General features: G+C 39.9%; 1 protein-coding gene across 1 annotated transcript in view; it reads right to left on the bottom strand.

The window, feature by feature from the left end:
- The window catches only part of TBC1D32 (TBC1 domain family member 32), a 124,886-nt gene that overhangs the window by 68,546 nt on the left and 36,388 nt on the right, over positions 1-19,952 (bottom strand). Inside the window, exons 14-19 of the mRNA XM_080664101.1 lie at positions 16,839-16,981; positions 14,186-14,313; positions 13,212-13,413; positions 12,425-12,507; positions 9,357-9,495; positions 4,131-4,218 (exon numbers count right to left, since the gene is read on the bottom strand). Coding sequence (XP_080520227.1) covers positions 4,131-4,218; positions 9,357-9,495; positions 12,425-12,507; positions 13,212-13,413; positions 14,186-14,313; positions 16,839-16,981 — 783 coding nt within the window. The remainder of the gene's footprint in view (positions 1-4,130; positions 4,219-9,356; positions 9,496-12,424; positions 12,508-13,211; positions 13,414-14,185; positions 14,314-16,838; positions 16,982-19,952) is intronic.

Raw genomic sequence — 19,952 nt, forward strand, 5'->3', positions numbered from 1 at the left:
TTAATGGTTTCACCTGGTTTTAGAAGCTCATAATACACCACACCTTCCTGATCCCACCAAACGCAGAGCATTGTCTTCTTTCCAAAGCGATTTGGCCTTGCAGTCAATGTTGATGGTTGACCTGGATCAACCCATGATTTTGTGCGTTTGGGATTCTCAAAATAAATCCACTTTTCATCACCAGTCACAATTCGATGCAAAAAAGACTTTCATGCCATTGAAGCAACATTTTACTGATGACTTTTCCGTTTTCCATTTGTCTTTCGTTCAGTTGATGTGGCACCTATTTTCCTTCCTTTAAAATCTTTACCATTGCTTGTAAACAATCGGAAATTGTTTGCTGAGCAACGTTTAATCTTTCTGCAAGTTGTTATTGAGTTTGACACGCATCTTCATCCAATAATGCTTGTAATTGTTGGTCTTCAAACTTTTACGGTTGACCTGGATGTTCTTTGTCTTTCACGTCGAAATCATCACTTTTAAAGCGTTTAAACCAGCGTTCACAAGTACCTTGAGATGGAGCATGTTCACCATAAGCTTCCCAAAGTATTCAGCAGCACTTTTCTTCAAAATAAAGTAATGAATTATAACTTCCCACAAATGTTTTGACATGAAATTTGACATTTTTAAGTGTAAAAATATCTATGATGTTAACACCTTTCAGAAAATTTGACATATGAAGTTTTGAAGCCTGTTGTCAATACAACAAAATAGCATACATATCAAATCGCATATATGTCAACATATGTGTAACTCCATCTATTGAAAAAAATCCACATTATTAACCAGTACACCTAGTAACCTCTTGGTAGAAATTATATTTGCTATTGTTAATATACCTTTATACCTCATTAACATAAAACTATAATGTTTAAATTCTGAAAGATTATTTTTCTATAGAACTGAATCACATGGAAATATGTAAAACAGAACATCGAATAATCAAATCAGTAATTTTATAGGAACAGCATTCGAGGAGAAAGTCTCCCCTCGGTATAAAAAAAAATATATAGGCTCTGAAATTAAGGATTAGCAGGGTTAAACTACAAAGCTGACAGCTTATCGGTGCATGTCTTTAGAAAAATCCAAGGGTTGCCATGAAGCATAAATGGGATCATTTCTAATAGAGTTCCTAATATAGTACCTAGGACATCTTAGGAACTCAGGAGGTTGGTCTTCCTTCCTTTGTCCTGTGAAAATATGCATTTAACCCTCTCAAGAAAAGTTTGATATTGTGAAGCTCAGAAGTTTAATTACTTAAGCAATAGAGAAATCTGAGATAAATCTAGTCTTCAAATGATTTCATTAATGTGCCCTGAGGACTTAATAAATTGAATTTTATTCTAAATAGAAGAATAAGCAGTTCAGCTTAGCACAACTTTTACCAGGAAACATTTTTCATAATAAAGGAAGTTCAAAATAGTTCAGTCAAAAAACATTTAAAATATGCTATAGAAAAAGATTTTTATTTACTAAGAGAATCAACAGTGATCACTGATGTTATGATCCAACTCTAAGCCTTGAAAAATATAATCATAGCATCTCTAGTAGAGATTACATCTTGTCTCCAGTTCAGGGTTCAGATAATCTTAAGATACAATATCTTAAATTCCCAATATTTGAAGTTTTTAGAAATCTAATCCACAGTGGATAATACCTGCCAACTGCAAACTGCAAAGACAGTGGTGAAAGTTAAGTGGTGACAGGGAAGCTTTCAAGAAGGGAAAAGGGAAAAGGGAGTGTGGCAAGGATATCTATATATATCAATCTATCTATCTATCTATATATACACTGGTATAAAAGCCTACTATGCAAATTGTCCCCATGGGAGATCGACCAAAAGACCAATCTCTTGCTATGATGTGCGCTGACCACCAGTGGGAGGCACAGAACGAAGAAAGGCCCCGGCCAGCAACCGGCAGCGGGGGGAGGGAAGCCCCAGCCAGCAGCTGGCAGAAGATGAGGGCAACTTCTTAAAGCATCAAATATTTTTCAGTTTAGTTTATGATGTGCCATTGTTCTGAGGAAAGAGAAAAAGTTTGTATATATTTCACAGGGAAAGAAAATCCCAATAGCATTTCCTTTTCCTAAACCTTGTTCATGGATTGGTAGAATCAACATCATTAAATTGTCCATACTACGCAAAGCAATCTATAGATTCAATGCAATCCCCATTAAAATACCAACAGCATATTTCAAAGACCTAGAACAAAATCTCCAAAAAGTCATCTGGAATAAAAAAAAAGACCCCGAATAGCTGCAGCAATCTTGAAAAAGAACAATGTTGGAGGGATCACAATACCAGATATCAAGCTATATTACAAAGCCACTGTTCTCAAAACTGCCCAGTACTGGCACAAGAACAGACATATAGACCAATGGATAAGAATAGAGAACCCAGAAATTGATCCAAGCCATTAGGCTCAATTAATATTTGACAAAGGAGGCAAGAGCATACAATGGAGTCAAGACAGTCTCTTCAATAAAAGGTGTTGGGAAAATTGGACAGATAGATGCAAAAAAATGAAACCAGTCTTACATCATACACCAATTTACATCATACACAAAAATAAACTCAAAATGGATAAAGGACTTAAACATAAGATGGGAAACCATAAAAATCTTAGAGAAATCCACAGGCAGCAAAATAGCAGACATACATTGTAGTAATATCTTCACCGACACAGCTCCGAGGGCAATGGAAACTAAAGAGAATATAAACAACTGGGACTACATCAATATAAAAAGCTCCTGCACAGCAAAAGAAACCATCAACAAAACAATAAGAAAGCCCACTGCATTGGAGAACATATTTGCCAATGTTATCTTCGAAAGGGTTTAATCTCCAAAATTTATAGGGAACTCATACAACTTAACAAAGGAAGATAAACAATTCAAACAAAAGATGGGCAAAGGGCATAAATAGACACTTTTCGAAAGAGGACATGCAGAAGGCCAAGAGACATATGAAAACATGCTCAAAGTCACTAATCATCCGAAAGATGCAAATCAAACACAATGAGGTACCATCTCACAGCTTCAGAATAGCTATCATCAACAAATCAACAAACGACAAGTACTGGAGAGGATGTGGAGAAAAAGGAACCCTTGTGCACAGACTGGTGCAGCCACTGTGGAAAACAGTATGGCGTTTCCTCAAAAAATTAAAAATGGAACTGCCATTTGACCCAGTAATCCCACTTCTAGGAATATATCCCAATAAAACAGAAACACCAATCAGAAAGGGTATATGCACCCCTATGTTCATAGCAGCACAATTCACCATAGCTAAGATTTGGAAACAGCCTAAGTGCCCATCAGCTAATGAGTGGGATTAGAAAACTGTGGTACATCTACACAATGGAATACTATGCTGCGGTAAAAAAGAAAGAATTCTTACCATTTGCAACAGCATGGATGGAACTGGAGAGCATTATGCTAAGCGAAATAAGCCAGTCAGAGAAAGATAAATATCACATGATCTCACTCACTTGTGGAATATAATGAACAACATAAACTCATGAACAAAAACAGAAACAGAGACACAGAAGCATAAAACAGACTGTCCAACCTATGAGGGAAGGCACAGGGTGAGGGGGTAAGAGATCAACCAAAGGACTTGTATGCATGCATATGAGCATAACCAATGGATACAGACAGTAGGGGGAGGTGAGGGCATGTGCTGGGGGTAGGGGTGGCTGGGGAGAGGTTAATGGTGGGAAAAGGAGACTCATGTAATACTTTAAACAATAAAGAATTTAAATTATAAAAAAAAAAAAAAAAAGAAAACCCTATAACTTTTTTTGACCTAAGGCCTAATGTGGGAAAAATAACTTTAGAGTAGTATCCTGATACTTGACCCTGCCAGTTAAATTTTCCATTGGCTTACTCATTATATTTAAATTATAATTTTTACTAGAGGCCCGATGCATGAAATTCATGCAAGGGGCTCGGCCCTCGTAGCCCCAGCCACCTCGGCCCTCGCAGCCCTGGCTGCCTCATGGCCCTGGCTGCCTCGTGCCCTCACAGCCCTGCCACCCACGCACTGGTCGTTCTGGAAGGTCGTTCCACTGTCTGGCCTAATTAGCATATTAGCTCTTTATTATATAGGATTAAAAGAAAAAACGTACCTGAACTTTGTAGTGCTATTGTACCTGCTGCTGTTGATGCCACTTGGGTAACCAAAACTCCATAGTCAAACTTTTTATGCCTGCTGATCTAAAAAACATAAATAAGGAACAACCATGAGAGGCAGGAAAACGCAGCATATTAATATTTACTTACGTGTTACATGTAGAGTTACTAATTTTTTATATTAAAATACCAGACATAAAACAAACAAAAAAAAAAAACCCCAGACATTATTTCAAGTAAAGATAAGAGTGGCAAAAACAAACTCAGAAACTATCATAATTGAGTTAATATTAATGTAATATTTTTGACAATTTAATTTCAGATCTAGGTTCTTGTCCCAGCCAGGTAACTAAGTAGCTTTTTGATCTTGAACAAGTCACTTCTCTCTCTAGGTCTATCTGTCTTCATACATAAAATAAGGGACTTTAACAAGATATAAAGTAAGATTCCTTCCAACTCCAAATTCTGTTAGCTTATTATTTAATTTTTTAGATTGGTTCTTCAATGATAAATTTCCTCATCAATAAATCTGTATTGACTGCAAGTTTTTTAACAGGGCTTTTAAGTAATCAAACAACTTTAAAAAGTACAATGGTATCTTCTTAAAAATTATAATTACTTTTAAAGGCAATATGATTTTTTTCCCTAAGGAAGGGAATCTATATAATAAAGAGGTAATATGCAAATTAACCCTCACACCCTCACAAGATGGCTGCCTACGACCAGGCCAGCAGGGGGGTTAGTGAGGGACGACCAAACGACTGAACAAGCAGGCTGCGTGGGGCGACCAGGCCAGCAGGGGGCTTAGTGAGGGATGACCAAACGACTGAACAGCAGGCTGCCTACGACCAGGCCGGCAGCGGGGTTAGTGAGGGATGACCAAACGACTGAACAGCAGGCTGCATGGGGCGACCAGGCTGGCAGGGGGGTTAGTGAGGGATGACCAAACGACTGAACAAGCAGGCTATGTAGGGCAACCAGGCCAGCAGGGGGCTTAGTGAGGGAAGACTAAACGAATGAACAGCAGGCTGAATGGGGTGACCAGGCTGGTCGGGAGGGGGGGGGGGAGAAATTGGGGGCGACCAGGCCAGCGGGGGGGCAGTTGGGGGCGACTAGGCTGGCAGGGAGGGCAGTGAGGGGTGACTAGGCTGGCAGGGGGGCATTTGGGGGCAACCAGGCCAGCTGGGGGGGCAATAAGGGGCAACCAGGCGGTGGGGGTGGGCAGTTAGGAGCAACCAGGCTGGCAGGAGAGGGCAGTTGGGGGCGAACAGGCCAGCAGGGGAAGGGAGTTGGGAGAGACCGGGCCGGCAGAGGAGGGCAGTTGGGGGCAACTGGGCCGGCAGGGGAGGGCAGTTGGGAGTGATCAGGCCGGCAGGGGAGTGGTTAGGGGGCAATCAGGCTGGCAGGCAGAAGCGGTTAGGGGCAATCAGGCAGGCAGGCAGATAAGAGGTTAGGAGTCATAAGTCCCAGATCGGGCCTAAACCGGCAGTCGGACATCCCCCAAGGGGTCCCAGATTGGAAAGGGTGCAGGCTGGGCTGAGGGACACCCCCCCCCCCCGCAGTGCATGAATTTCGTGCACGGGCCTCTAGTCTATATATATAAAAGCCTAAGCGACAATCCAACTGTTCGACTGTTCGACCGTTCGCCTGGTAGCTATGATGAGCAATGACCACCAGGGGCAGATGCTCCGACCAGCAGAGGAGGGAGCCTGATTCCTCACAGAATTGGCTGTGGGTTCGGTTGCTGCTGGGGCACTGCCGACCCCGAATCTGCTTCACACCCCAGATCCAGAGAGGAAGGAGGAGGGAGCCAGTGGGCATCCAGGTCCTGGGGGCTGGGTCTGCAGGAGGGGGCTCGCAATCCAGGACCCCTTGGGGGATGTTAGAGAGCCGGTTTCAGCCCAATTCCCACAGGCCAGGCTGACAAACCCCACCAGTGCACGAATCCATACACTGGGCCGGTTTTGGCCCAATCCCTACAGGCCAGGCCAAGGGATCCCATCAGTGCACTAATCCATGCACCAGACCTCTAGTTTTACATATAAAATACTCTCCAGCAAAGAATGTTTAGCATTAATGTACAGATTTCTAAAGAGTGTTGTAGAAAACCTTAAACAACTTATTTCACAGAGAATATTATACATATATTCATGGTAAAGTACAAAAATGAGTATCTCTCTTAGCAGAAATCAGAATAAGGAGATAACAAAGACATTATATAATGTTCTTCTGTCTCAGACTTTGGCTAAAATCAGATTGGCTTATAAAATGTCTGACGTCTAAACAGAGGTAACCACTTAGAAATTTATATTTTTTCAACATTTCATTAAAATAATATGTTTCAATAAAATTTTAAAAATATAGGCTGTACAGTCAGTTTTAAGGACAAAAACACTAAGGACCATGCAAGTTAGGTTAATTTCTTCAATTTTCTGCTATTTGTGTCTTTATTATTTGCCTTCCTTTTTCTATTTTTATTACTCATATTTCTCTTTTTCTTAATTTGCCATCCAATAGTTCTACGATTAGATGACATAGAAGTAAGATAAATGTCTATCCTTTTCCCAGTTGCCTTACTCTGTAACAACTGAAAAAACACCTTACTCAATCACCCCCACCGATCCTGCTGATCCAAACATTAGAAACGTTGGGGCTTCCCAGATTCACACTAAGTACTGAAAGGAAGGAGCAGAAGAAAACCACAGAGAAGTTAGAGATGCTTTGCTAACAAGACTCAGACTCCATGGACACTGTGAAAGACAAATCTGAGTTCTAGTCTTACTTCTTCTGTCAGTTACTAGAGCATAAGCAGAACATTTAACAAGCCTGGGTCTCCACTTTCTCTTCAGCACAATTAAGGAAATAGCCTAATGGCTTTCTTACCAGGTAAGTGAGGATCTAAATTTTCAAAAAGTGTTGTGAATAGCATAGAGCACCATTTGAGTACTGTAATAACTTCTAAGATTATAAGTTTCTGAGATCCGGGAAACAATTACTTCTATTATAACCACCAGTGTGGTACAAAGGAAGACAAGATTGTCTTAAAATTTGTGAATGTGAAAAATGGTATCTAGTCATAGGTGTATTATCACAAGAGTAAAATTGGATACACGGTTTCATGTATCTCAATGATTTAAAAAAATGTATTTGAATGGCTTGAATATTTTCAAAAATGTAAACACAAAAGTGAAAACCCAAATGGTCAACTAGTACTCAAAGAGATTCAAATTCACCATCAGATAAATTCCGATTAGAACAACACAATTTCATTTATGTAAACTATATTTGATATAGTCTGAATGTACGTCCCCAAAAAATTCATGTTAAAATCCTAACCTCCCAAAGGTAATAGTAAATGGGGCCTTTAGGAGGTGATTAGGTCATGAAAGAGGAGTGGCCTTATGAGTGGGATTAGTGGTCTTATAAAAAAAGATCATTGAGCCCTAACTGGTTTTGCTCAGTGGATAGAGCGTCAGCCTGTGGACTGAAGGGTCCCAGGTTCGATTCCCATCAAGGGCATGTACCTTGGTTGCAGGCACATCCCCAGTGGGGAGTGCACAGGAGGCAACTGATGGATGTTTCTCTCTCATCGATGTTTCTAACTCTCTATCCCTCTCCCTTCCTCTCTGTAAAAAATCAATAAAATATATATATATTTTTAAAAAAGATCACTGAGAGCTCCCTTGCTCCTGCCATGTGAGGGCCTTCACCTGACCATGCTAGCATCCAGATCTTGGACTTTCAGCCTCTGCAACTGTGAGCAATAAACCTACTTACAAGCCACCCAGACTGTAGTATTTTGTAATAGCAGCCTGAATAGACTAAGATAATATTATACAAGAAGTATGCACATTCAAAAACATTACACATAGCACATTGGTATGAAGCCTGGAGTAGGGGAATACATGCAGAGTAAATCAGGACTGATAGGAGAATAAAATTAATCAAGAGAGAAATCTTGCATGGACAGATGGGAACATTATGCCATGAAATGAAACATGTAAACAACTAAATTCTCTATACTTGAGGTCCATTTAAACAAATAAAAACACATCTGCACATACCAGCCTAGTATAATAAACAGATGTTCATATGTTTTATTTATAAAGAGATGTTCTGGCCCCTCCCTCAGGAACTACTTAATCTACATTGGCAAAAGCAATCCTAAAAAGTTAACTATTTGTTTTTTACAGGCTTAAACAAAAGCAGGAAATTACAATGACAACTAAGGAAGAACAAATACAATATATACAAAAGCCTAAGCGATGGTACAATCAAACAACCGGTCAACCAGTCGCTATTACATGCACTGGCCACGAGGGGGCAGACGCTCAATGCAGGAGCTGCCCCCTGGTGGTCAGTGCGCTGCTCAGCCAGAAGCCGGGCTCACAGCTGGCTAGCACAGCTGTGGTGGCGGGAGCCTCTCCTGATTCCACAGCAGCATTACCGAGCGGCAGGTGCTGCAGGCCGGGATGAGCACCAGCAGCACGGCTCCCGGCCCCGGCTCGGGCTCCTTCCTGGCCGCCTGCCGCTTGGCGCACTACTACATCCCTTAGGGAATGTCTGACTGCCGGTTAAGGTCCGATCCCCACACCAATCCGTGCACGAATCCATGCACCGGGCCTCTACTGATATTTATAAGCAGGCAACCTAATAACATCGAAAAACAGCTGCCAGAGACAGAGAATAAAGGCATACTATCTATGATCCTAAAAAGCTCAGAGGTCTAAGGATATTCACCGTGACAGCAAAAACTGAATATACCTCTATGACCTCTATCTGAGAAAAGGCTGTATTATATTATAAATTTTATTTAACAGTAGCAATAATAAAATCCCTCTTCAAATATTTGTTTCTTTTCAAATGTGAGGCCTACATTGCCATGGACACATACATTTAAACCCAATAGGTTTTTCTCCTGAGGTTCCACCCAGTTTTAGTATATCCAGATGTTTGATAGCACCTTTATAAAACACCTGGATAATTAACTGAATTTTTCAATTGCATAGGCTTGTTTGCCATCCTGTAACTACACCCATAGATACCAACATCAACTCTCTAATGCTTTCCTAAAAAACAAAATCAAGTTAAACATTACAGTGCTGTATGGTTTTTTAACTCAGGTTTAATAACCTCTTCAAGCACAGAAAACAGGATAATGTTCTTAACGGCTTTTAAAGCAACAAAAATTCCTTTTGCCTGTGGCAGATGGTAATTCGTACCTGTAATTTTTTTGCATATCGGTTGAACATAAATGTCACACATTCACTGATGGCACCTGTTTTTTGAAGAAGTAGTAGTCCTTTAGGGGTGGCAGCAAAATTTAGTAAACCATCTAACAAATTCTCTTCCCAAGCCATACTGAAACAGGTAAAGAAAAGGTATAAGTTTCTTTATTTATACTCAAATGGAATAAGAGATATTTTAGCTTAATACTACTGATAATTAAATTTACAGAGTACATATTGGTTGCAAAGTATTCAATAAATGTTTAAAAATATGATAAAAAGCATCGTTTCCTCAATAGTGAACTCTTTTAATACTTTTATTGATTTTTAGAGAAAGGAAGGGAGAGTGGGAGAGAGAGAAACATCAATGTGAGAGCGAAACATCCAGGGATCGAGTCCGCAACCCAGGCATGTGTCCTCAATGGAAATAGATCCAACAACCTTTCAGTGCATGGTATGAGCCACACCCGTCAGGAAATAGGATATTTTTCCATTGATTTTTAGAGAGAGTGGAAGAGGACAGAGAGAGAGAGAGAAACATCAATGTGAGAGCGAAACATCCAGGGATCGAGTCCGCAACCCAGGCATGTGTCCTCAATGGAAATAGATCCAACAACCTTTCAGTGCATGGTATGAGCCACACCCGTCAGGAAATAGGATATTTTTCCATTGATTTTTAGAGAGAGTGGAAGAGGACAGAGAGAGAGAGAGAAACATCAATGTGAGAGAGACACATCAATTGGTTGCCTCCCAAACACCACCTGACCAGAGCCAGGAATCAAGCCTGCAACCAAGGTATGTGTCCTTGACTGGAATTGAACCCACAACCCTTCGGTCTGTGGGCCAACGTTCTAGCCACTGAGCCAAACTGGCCAGGGCAATAATTCTTTTATTCTTACATCTTCCATCCCAATAATTTTCCTTAACTGAATGTATCAAATATTCACTGCACATGTCATCATTTTTATTATATCTAGATTCTCTTACCCATGCTTAAATTGCCTTCCAATTATAATTCTGCTGTGCCTAGATTTCCCGAGCCCAAACTCTCCATTATTTTGAAATTTACTTCCTTTTCATTATAGAATATCTGTTTTCTGCCTTTCTAAAGCATCCCAGGCATATTATATTTATTTTCATAAGTTTTTATTATACTTTTAAAGAATGACCTTTTTTTTTCCCTCAGAACAGTTCTAAAAGGAAAGCTAGTAACATTCTCCAGAGGAAAAACCTGGAACAGTCACAAGGCATACTGTTAATAGGAGAGTGAAAGACAGAAATCTGGAAATACAGAAGGGGATATGAGAATTTCATTCAGAAATACCAGAATTAAGAGACAACATACTACCTACTGGATATTCCTAATTGTCTGGAAAGAAACTGTAGAGGTTAAAATAGTTGACTCCCAGTGTACCTTGCATGACCCTTATCATATAAATTGAACATACCATATTGCTATTTGTATTTATTCATTTGTTTTCTACACTACTAAATAAGCTCTCTGAAGTATATAGTTATCCTCAGAACTCAGCAAAAAAATTAGTCCAATAAACAGCTGAATGAATGAGTACAAAATGAATGAAAATAGACTTCCAAAAATACAGATCTAAAATTTACCTCAAAAATGAATTGCAGAAATGTTTTTTTCTCACTCCTTCACCAAAGAAAAAAATGCCAGTTGATTCAAGTTTATGACAACTATATCATAAAAAGTCAATTCTCTAAAAACTAGCTGTAATTGTTTTTTAAATTATTACACTGTTTAAAAAATGCAAAAGGCTTTTTGATTGACTGGTTGGTTTGCTTTGACCTACCCAAAAACCAACGTTAGTTTTTGGATTTCTCTTCAGAGTGGCCTTCAAGATTCTTATCTAATTATGATCTGTTTATACTACACCAGCACTCAAGAAGAGAATCCAGAAAGATATGTCACCACATCTTAATTAAATATATATATATGTATTTCGATTCATCTGTCAACTTCTTGAGACAATGAACCCAACAGCTCACACTCCTGTCTCATCTTTGGGGCTCATCCAGGACCGCCGGAGGGACGATCAGCCTTTGCTGTTGGACTGAAGTGGTCCATTTACCTGTGCACATCAAAGCCCATTAAGACACCAACAGAAGTTTGCACCCAAGAAACCCCAGGACAAGATAAGCAACAAACCAGCCATGGCTGACGTCAGGACCAGCTGACCTCCTGCCCTGGTACCGCCTATCCATCAGTGGAGACCACAGCCCTGAGAGGACACACCTGGAAGGCTACTGAATATTCTATTGAGATCTTTCCCTGGGACCTCCCTTGAAGTCTCCACCCTTAAAACCCTTCGGATGGAGGGCCCAGTGCACTCTTCAACCCGGGAGTAGCCCGTGGCCTTTCCCTTTTCCTTCTCTCTCCCCATCATTCCTTTCTCAGGCACGTTACCATTAGCTTCCTCACTCCCAAGCTCCAAGGGCCCTTCCTTTACGTCCCTAACTCATTTCCTAAGCCCATTTATTCTAGGAATTACTTCTTCTACCTCTGTCATTTACCCAATAAATGTTCTCTTACAAAAATAAATAATGCATATTTCCCCCATTAATCTGACTTATTGATATCTATGAAGAAACAGAGACTTCTAAATTTAAAATGAGTATAAATACTGATGTAAATTATTTCCCCTTCCAAAGTCTTATTAAAACACATTCTCACATATTTTGAAAAATCACAATTTAAATATACATGGACTTCATTGGCATTCGAAAATACTTTCCTTCTACTGAACTCCCTAGTTAGGTTTCCAATATTAGTATTTGGTAATTCTCCAAATTTTCTGGAAACAACTTCACATGTCAAGTTTCCTAACCCAAAATGTAAATACAGAATGAAGCAAGTATAATAAATATTGCTAGATTTTTTAAAGTTATAAATCTGATCTCTAAACTTCCAGGTATAATTTTCCTTGGTCCTATATATAATTTGCCTTCCCATAAAATGTTTTTGCTACAGTAGTCTGTTACATTCTCATTTTTAAAAATATTTCAGCAATTATGTTTTTAATTTAATCAATTATACTTACAGGTTTTGGGATTCCTGGCTTACCGAAGAGACAGAATCTGAACCCTCTACTGGAGTAGGAATTCTTTCTGATACCAAATTTGTCTAAAACATAACAGATTAATTTGCACTCTTTTTTCACTGATAGCATCACTCACATTCCTCATGCTACACTTTTTTAAAATTACCTACAAAGGTTAAATTTAGTTCTTAATTAAATATCATTTAAAGTATTTCCTTATATGTATATACGTATAACCCATGGACACAGACAATAGTGTAGTGAAGGGCTGAGGAGGGCATGGGAGTGGGATGGAGGAGGTTAATGGGGGGGGGGGGTTGGGACATCTGTAATACTTCATTAATTAAGATAAATTTTTAAAGTACTTCATAAATAAAGCATATGAATGTGGAAAAAAAGACAGTCTATTGATATATATTATAATTGACTATTGCTACATTATAATCTACAGTGTCCATAACAAAAATCCAGCGTCTGTAAAAACTGCACAGAAGTAATTTCCAAAGAGGAATGTCAGTCTATGCAAAGATAATTTATCTAAGCTTCTCCTGCCAGAAGAAAAGACTTTGTAGTACCATTAGGTCCTAGAACTGTGTTCTAGAGAGAGGAAATACTAAAGTCATCCTGTGCCAAATTAAAAAACATTACGCCCTCCAGAGAACTATGACGCTAAAGAAGTCACATTTGCCCCGTAAAATACTATTTTAACTGCAATATGACACTACAATAGTAATTATATTTGAAATAAAGATTTGCAGGGAGGGAGAAAAAACTTGAAAATACTTACCTTCTTCCATGCATTTGCTATAGATTCATGCAAACCATAAGGAGTTAACACTTGCAAGCCTTCACAAGTACCATATATTTGGCAACATGTGGAAATAAAAGCTCCTTTCACCATGGGCAACATTTCCGATCCAGAAAAAATAGAAATATCTTCATCAAGAAGTTTTTTCAAAAACTGGGCTATTTTATGAGCACCTGTAGAACTAACAGAAGATACCTAAAGGTGATTCCAAGATTGTAAATCATGAATTTATAAATTACCAAAGGCTAGCTTTATCACACATTCCTCATCTGGTTGGCTTGCTTTTAGTTCTCCTCTAACCTTTTCTCTGACATATCTATATTCTTGTTCCCACCCATGTGCAGAAGTCTAATAATGAGAGCATTTTCAGTAGAACAGAGGGAAAATGTAATAGAAAAAGCGTGTGGTTTAATCTGTCATGAGTAATCGGCTATCCTGGTCATCTGTTTTTTGCTTAATGGCTGTGGTATCTTTCCAAATCTCTCTGAGCCCAGTAGCTAGCTATTGTCATCTATTCCCAGAATTCTCTTTTTTCCTCTGCATAGTCCATAATCCTGGTTACTCCTTCAACTTTCTGATGATCTAATACATGGTCGGCAAACTCATTAGTCAACAGAGCCAAATATCAACAGTACAACGATTGAAATTTCTTTTGAGAGCCAAATTTTTGAAACTTAAACTTCTTCTAATACCACTTCTTCAAAATAGACTCGCCCAGGCCATGGTATTTTGTGGAAGAGCCACACTCAAGGGGCCAAAGAACCGCATGTGGCTCGCAAGCCGCAGTTTGCCGACCACGGATCTAATATGTTATTAGTGGATGGTCAGGAAACTATACCTAAAATAGTTATCCACATTTTCATTAACATATAGCATGGCATCTTAGAAATTTTGAGTCAGATTTACAAAATATGCTAATAATTCCACAAATTATTTAAAACACAGACATATACCTTTTTTCTTCAGAAGAGTTCATATTTTCTCCATAAAGAAGTAAGGTAAGCCCTTCTTCTACAGATGCAATTCTTGCCAAAATATCAGCTATGTAAATTAAAGCTGCTTCAGAGCAATGTGGAGCAGGCTGTACATTAAAAAGAGAACAGAGTCACATAATTTGATGACATGCTAACATATCACAGACTAAAATTCAAGGGCAGTAGTGTAATCTAATAAAGTTATATTGCCACAACAAAAAGAAAGTTATGACTGTTTGGCTGTGAAATAATATGCCTGAATTAAATGTAACATTAGATTAGAGCTCTTACCAGCATAGTTGATGAGGAAAATTCATACAGACTTTTTACGCAAATCAGTTATTGTTATTAAGACAATTGAGAGAACTGCTGCTGTTACAATTTTAGGTGTAATTCTTATGGACAAATGCAGTAGCTTCTCTATTTCCATTTTGCCCTTTATTTCCCACTCACTGGGTTCCTGTACAGGCATACCTGGAGACATTTAGGTTCAGTCCTGACCATGGCAATAAAAGGGGGTAATCTTCTGGCTGGTGGAGGGTCTTGCCTCCAATTTGTAAAAAACGTAACATCTGTAAAGTGCAATAAATCTAAGCAGAATAAAATAAGGTTTACCTGTACATCCTATCTAATTTTATTATACAGTCTTTAACACACTACCATCCTTTTTAAGGGATAGCATCCTTTCCTACAACTAACTAGTCATAAGTTGTAGGTCTAAGGACAGCCAATTCATGGGCTGGCCAATAGCCAATGATGTCCCCTAATGAGAAAACATAGGCTGGACCAATCATATTTCCTCATTTTTTATTTTAAATGAATGTACTAGAAATATTTGCCAGTGTATAGCAAATTAGTACAAAGCAAATACTAAAAACTAGAGTCATGTTTATGCAAGAAACCCATCAAGGTGCCAAAGTCTACTAAAGTTCCTATTCTTTCTGGGACCTACTTATTTACCTGTACCTGCAGGGATGCCAATATTCATATTCTCTACAGTAAACCTGATTATACATTGCAACTAATATATTCCAATTCCAATAAATTCAGTGGCTTAACTTAACTAATGAGTCAGGTATATTCACCTGAAGAATTCCTAATTATATCAGACATTGTTAGTCTATTTCATACTAGATATCTTTCTTAGAGCAACTTCTCTGCCTAGAACACTTTCCTTCTCTCATAGAAACACAGTTTACGGAGGCAACCAATAGATGTGTCAAAAGAAAATAAGAAGTTAAAGATGTATAAAAGCAAAGACACAAACAATTTCTATGGCTTAAGATCCAAGAACACATTTCTCAGGTCTGGTATATAGTTTATATTTACAACACTATATTATGGCATTTTATTAAATTAAGCTGTATTAGGTATTCTATTTGTTTCTTCTCTATTTTGTTTTCTGAAGGTTGCCTATAAGACCATCAAAATAATTTATCATTATATCCTCTTAATTTCCCAGAATTTCATACTTTGTACCGCATTCACATAAATGCTTAATGTTTTCTGAATGAGCAGTGAATAATGAATACATGGATAGGTGACCAATTGCCCAGTCCATTGAGAGAGATGAAACAATAAAAACACTACATAACACAGATATGGAAAGACAAAAACATTTGGCTTAATTTTTTTTGGTGTTTTTTTTTTTTGGGGGGGGTGGTGTTTTTGGTTTATTTTAGAGAGAGAGAGAGACAGAGAGCACACACTCTATGGTGTCTCTTCTTTTTTAAATATGTTTTTTATTGATTTTTACAGAGAAGGGGAGACAGAGGACAGAAACATCAATGAGAGAGAAACATCGATCAGCTGCCTCCTGCACAGCCCCTACTAGAGATCAAGCCTACAACCCTGGTATGTGCCCTGATCGGGAATCAAAGTGGTGATCTCTTGTTCATGGGTCAATGCTCAACCGCTGAGCCACAATGGCCAGGCAACTTTTAACTTAATGATAAACTTATTGATAAACTTTGAGTCATTCCCCAGAAGCTGAAGTCACAGAAGTGGAAGGATATATTATAGACAGCAGTACTAGTAGTGGTACCAGTTCTGCCACCTGTTAAATATCTGACCTTTAACAAGTCACTCCTTTGAGCCTCAGCTGTGAGGATTACATAATATGAAGAAATATACTGTACAAATTGTAGAGAGACATACAAATGTTAGGAACCAGGATGTTTATGAGCTTTTTTCCTCAAGTAACATTAGTTCTTCATATAAAACGGAGCTGGCTCTTCAGAAAAACAATCACATTTCCAAAGGCTATAGAATTGCCATTAAAACAAATAATAAAACATTCACAAGATTTATTAGATTTAAAACACAAATAGCTTTTTAATAGAATAACTTTTCTTAGTCCTTACAACCATCAGCTCTAAGCCTAACCAGAAAAAAAGAATTTTAAAATGTTATATGTATTTTTCTCCCATATTGTCATAACTAATAAATCAACTGACTGCATAAACTATAATTTAACAATAAATAAAAATCTGTTGGCATAAAATACATTCTTATGTGGAAAAATTGTGTAATAAAATAATTTTTAAATATATCAAACTTAGAAATAAAACCCCATTGAATAGTCACTAATACCCAACTAAGAGACTTTTTCTCTTTAGTAAATAATACCAACCTTAGTTCCTTTCATTACATTATGAATAGGCTGAAGAAGTGCCTCAACCACAGGTTTGTTACATAAGCATTCGATTGCACATTCTTTTTGATCACAGAGTATCTGTAGAACTTCAGTCACCATAGCTGCAGGAGAGTAATTCTCTGTAATGGGAGAAGTATTTTTTTTAATTAAACCTTTAGACATTAAATGCTTAATATATCTTTTAGTTATGGGTTAGCTATTACTGTTCAAAAAAAGTTCAACATCAAGATTAAACAGTTTGAAAAACCACACAACTCAATGCCCAAAGAATGATGTAATATCAAATTGTAACCTAAAACTTAAGGAGATATCATCTAGCTTAACATATCTTCAAGTTAATAAAAAGTGAATAAATGACAAAATACGAATGCCAAAAGACAACAATATAAGATCACTCGCTGTTTGACATTAAATCATTGCCTGACAGCGAGGATGGGTTAGAAGCAAATTTAGAGCTTTTCTCCTCCTGGCAAATACTTACTTTATCTTTTATTATTATACTAGTGGCCCGGTGCATGAAATTCGTGCAGGGGGGGGGGGTGTTTCTCAGCCCAGCCTGCAACCTCTCCAATCTGGGACCCCTTGAAGGATGCCCTACTGCTGGTTTACAGGGATCAGACCTAAACCGGCAGTCAGACATCCCTCTCACAATCCGGGACTGCTAGCTCCAGCCGCTCACCTGCCTGCCTGCCTGCATGATTGCCCCTAACCACTCTGCCTGCCGGCCTGCTCGCCCCCAACTGCCCTCTGCCGCTGGCCTGCTCAACCCCAAATGCCCCCCCGCCAGCCTGATCACCCCCAACTGCCCCCCCTGCTGGCCTGCTCACCCCCACCTTTCCTCCCCACTGGACTGCTCATGCCCAACTGCCCCCCTACTGGCCTGCTCACTCCAAACTGGCCCCCCCTGCTGTCCTGATCACCTCCAACTGACCCCCACTGACAGCTTACTCACCCCCAACTTCTTCCTGCTGGTCTGCTTACCCCCAATGGCCCCACCCCCCACCAGCCTGATCACCCACAACTGCCGTCCCATCCTGGCCTGATCACCCTCTGGTGACCCAAGCTCCCAGCCCCTCCTTTTTTCCTTTTCTTTTTTTTTTCAGCGCCTCCTTGAGTGGAGGTCAATGCCAGCTGGAAGCAAGTATCTGGGATTTATTTATCTTCTATAACTGAAACTTTGTAGCCTTGAGCGGAGGCCAGGGCCAGCCAGGGCTGGCAGGAAGCTTGGCTTCCTCCATCACTGGGGACAACCCAAGCCTCCTGCTCACTCTAGCTCCGTGGCCACCGCCATTTTTCTTGGGATTTATTTATCTTCTATAATTGAAACTTTGTAGGCTTGAGAGGAGGCCAGGGCCAGCCAAGGCGGGCGGGAAGCTTGGCTTCCTCCATTGCCAGGGCAACCCAAGCCTCCTGATCACTCCAGCTCCGTGGCTGCCGCTATCTTGGTTGGGTTAATTTGCATGCTCACTCCTGATTGGCTGGTGGGCGTGGCTTGTGGGCATAGCAGAGGTACAGTCAATTTGCATGTTTCTCTTTTATTAGTGTAGAGTAGAGGCCCGGTGCATGGAATTCGTACACGGGGGGCGTGTCCCTCAGCCCAGCCTGCACCCTCTCCAATCTGGGATCCCTCTCACAATCCAGGACTGCTGGCTCCCAACTGCTCACCTGCCTGCCTTCCTGATTGCCCCTAACCTCTTCTGCCTGCCAGCCTGATTGATGCCTAACTGCTGCCTTGCCAGCCTGATTGCCCCTAACTGCCCTCCCCTGCAGGCCTGGTCACCCCTAACTGCCCTCCCCTGCAGGCTTGATCGCCCCCAACTGCCCTTCCTTTCAGGCCTCGTCCCTCCCAACTGTCCTCCCCTGCTGGCCTGATCGCCCACAACTGCTCTCCCTTGCAGGTCTGGTCCCTCCCAACTGCCCTCCCCTGCTGACCATCTTGTGGCGGCCATCTTGTGTCCACAAGGGGGCAGCCATCTTTGACCACATGGGGGCAGCCATCTTGTGTGTTGGAGTGATGGTCAATTTGCATATTACTCTTTTATTAGATAGGATATAATATTACATGTATTCAGGATTCTGGTAGAAAATTAGTCATTAAGACAAAATAATGGCCAAAAAGAAGGGTGCAGAGAGGAGAAACTTTCCAGTAGACTAGTATATTCTCTATAAACAAAGTACAATGAATGAGCATATTTTAAATTTTTCTTTTAAAATACAGTATACATAAATGTAACATGAGAAATGGTCATTAAAATAAATGTGATATTTTTAGTTTCATAAACTAATGAATTTTCATATTATTTGACCTAATCTACTACAAAAATAGTGTTTTATGTGAAGAAACTAAGAAACCAAAGTTAGCAATGCACAGTTGTCCTAGAAAGATACAATCCTATCTAATAAAACCCTAATATGCGAATCAACTGAACAGTGGAACGACCAGTCACTATGACACGCACTGACCACCAGGGGGCAGATGCTCAATACAGGAGCTGCCCCTGGTGGTCAGTGCACTCCCACAGGGGGAGCGCAGCTCACCCAGAAGCTGGGCTCACAGCTGGTGAGCGCAGCAGCAGTGGAGAGCTGCCTCCACAGCAGCACTATGAACCCGTGGGGAGTGGACTTAATGGGCAGGCGGACATCCCCCAAGGGGTCTTGACTGTGAGAGAGCACAGGCCGGGCTGAGGGACCCCATCCCCGCTCCCCCACCCAGTGCACAAATGTCGTGCACCGGGCCTCTAGTATTAAAATAATACCAATGTTCTAAATTTGTTATAATATTCAGTACTCCATGAATACACTAAGACTTCAAGTTAATACTTAACAAAAGAAAATGGAAAAAGAAAGTGAAGTAATTTTTTTCAACCATCTCCAGATGAGAAACGCTGTTTGCAATGAGAGTGATTATTGATGAGCATATGGCCATCATTCATCCATCCAATTATCTATTATTTTTTAGTATCTACTGTATGCCAGACACTATGCCAAACACTGTAGGCAGGAGTAAAGAAGATTAAAAACAGTTCACTATGCCCTGGCCAGTGTGGCTCAGTTGGTGGGGCATCATCCCATGCACCGAGAGGTCACAGG

This window comes from Plecotus auritus (genome assembly GCF_963455305.1).
Source record: "Plecotus auritus genome assembly, chromosome: 4".
NCBI lineage: Eukaryota > Metazoa > Chordata > Mammalia > Chiroptera > Vespertilionidae > Plecotus > Plecotus auritus.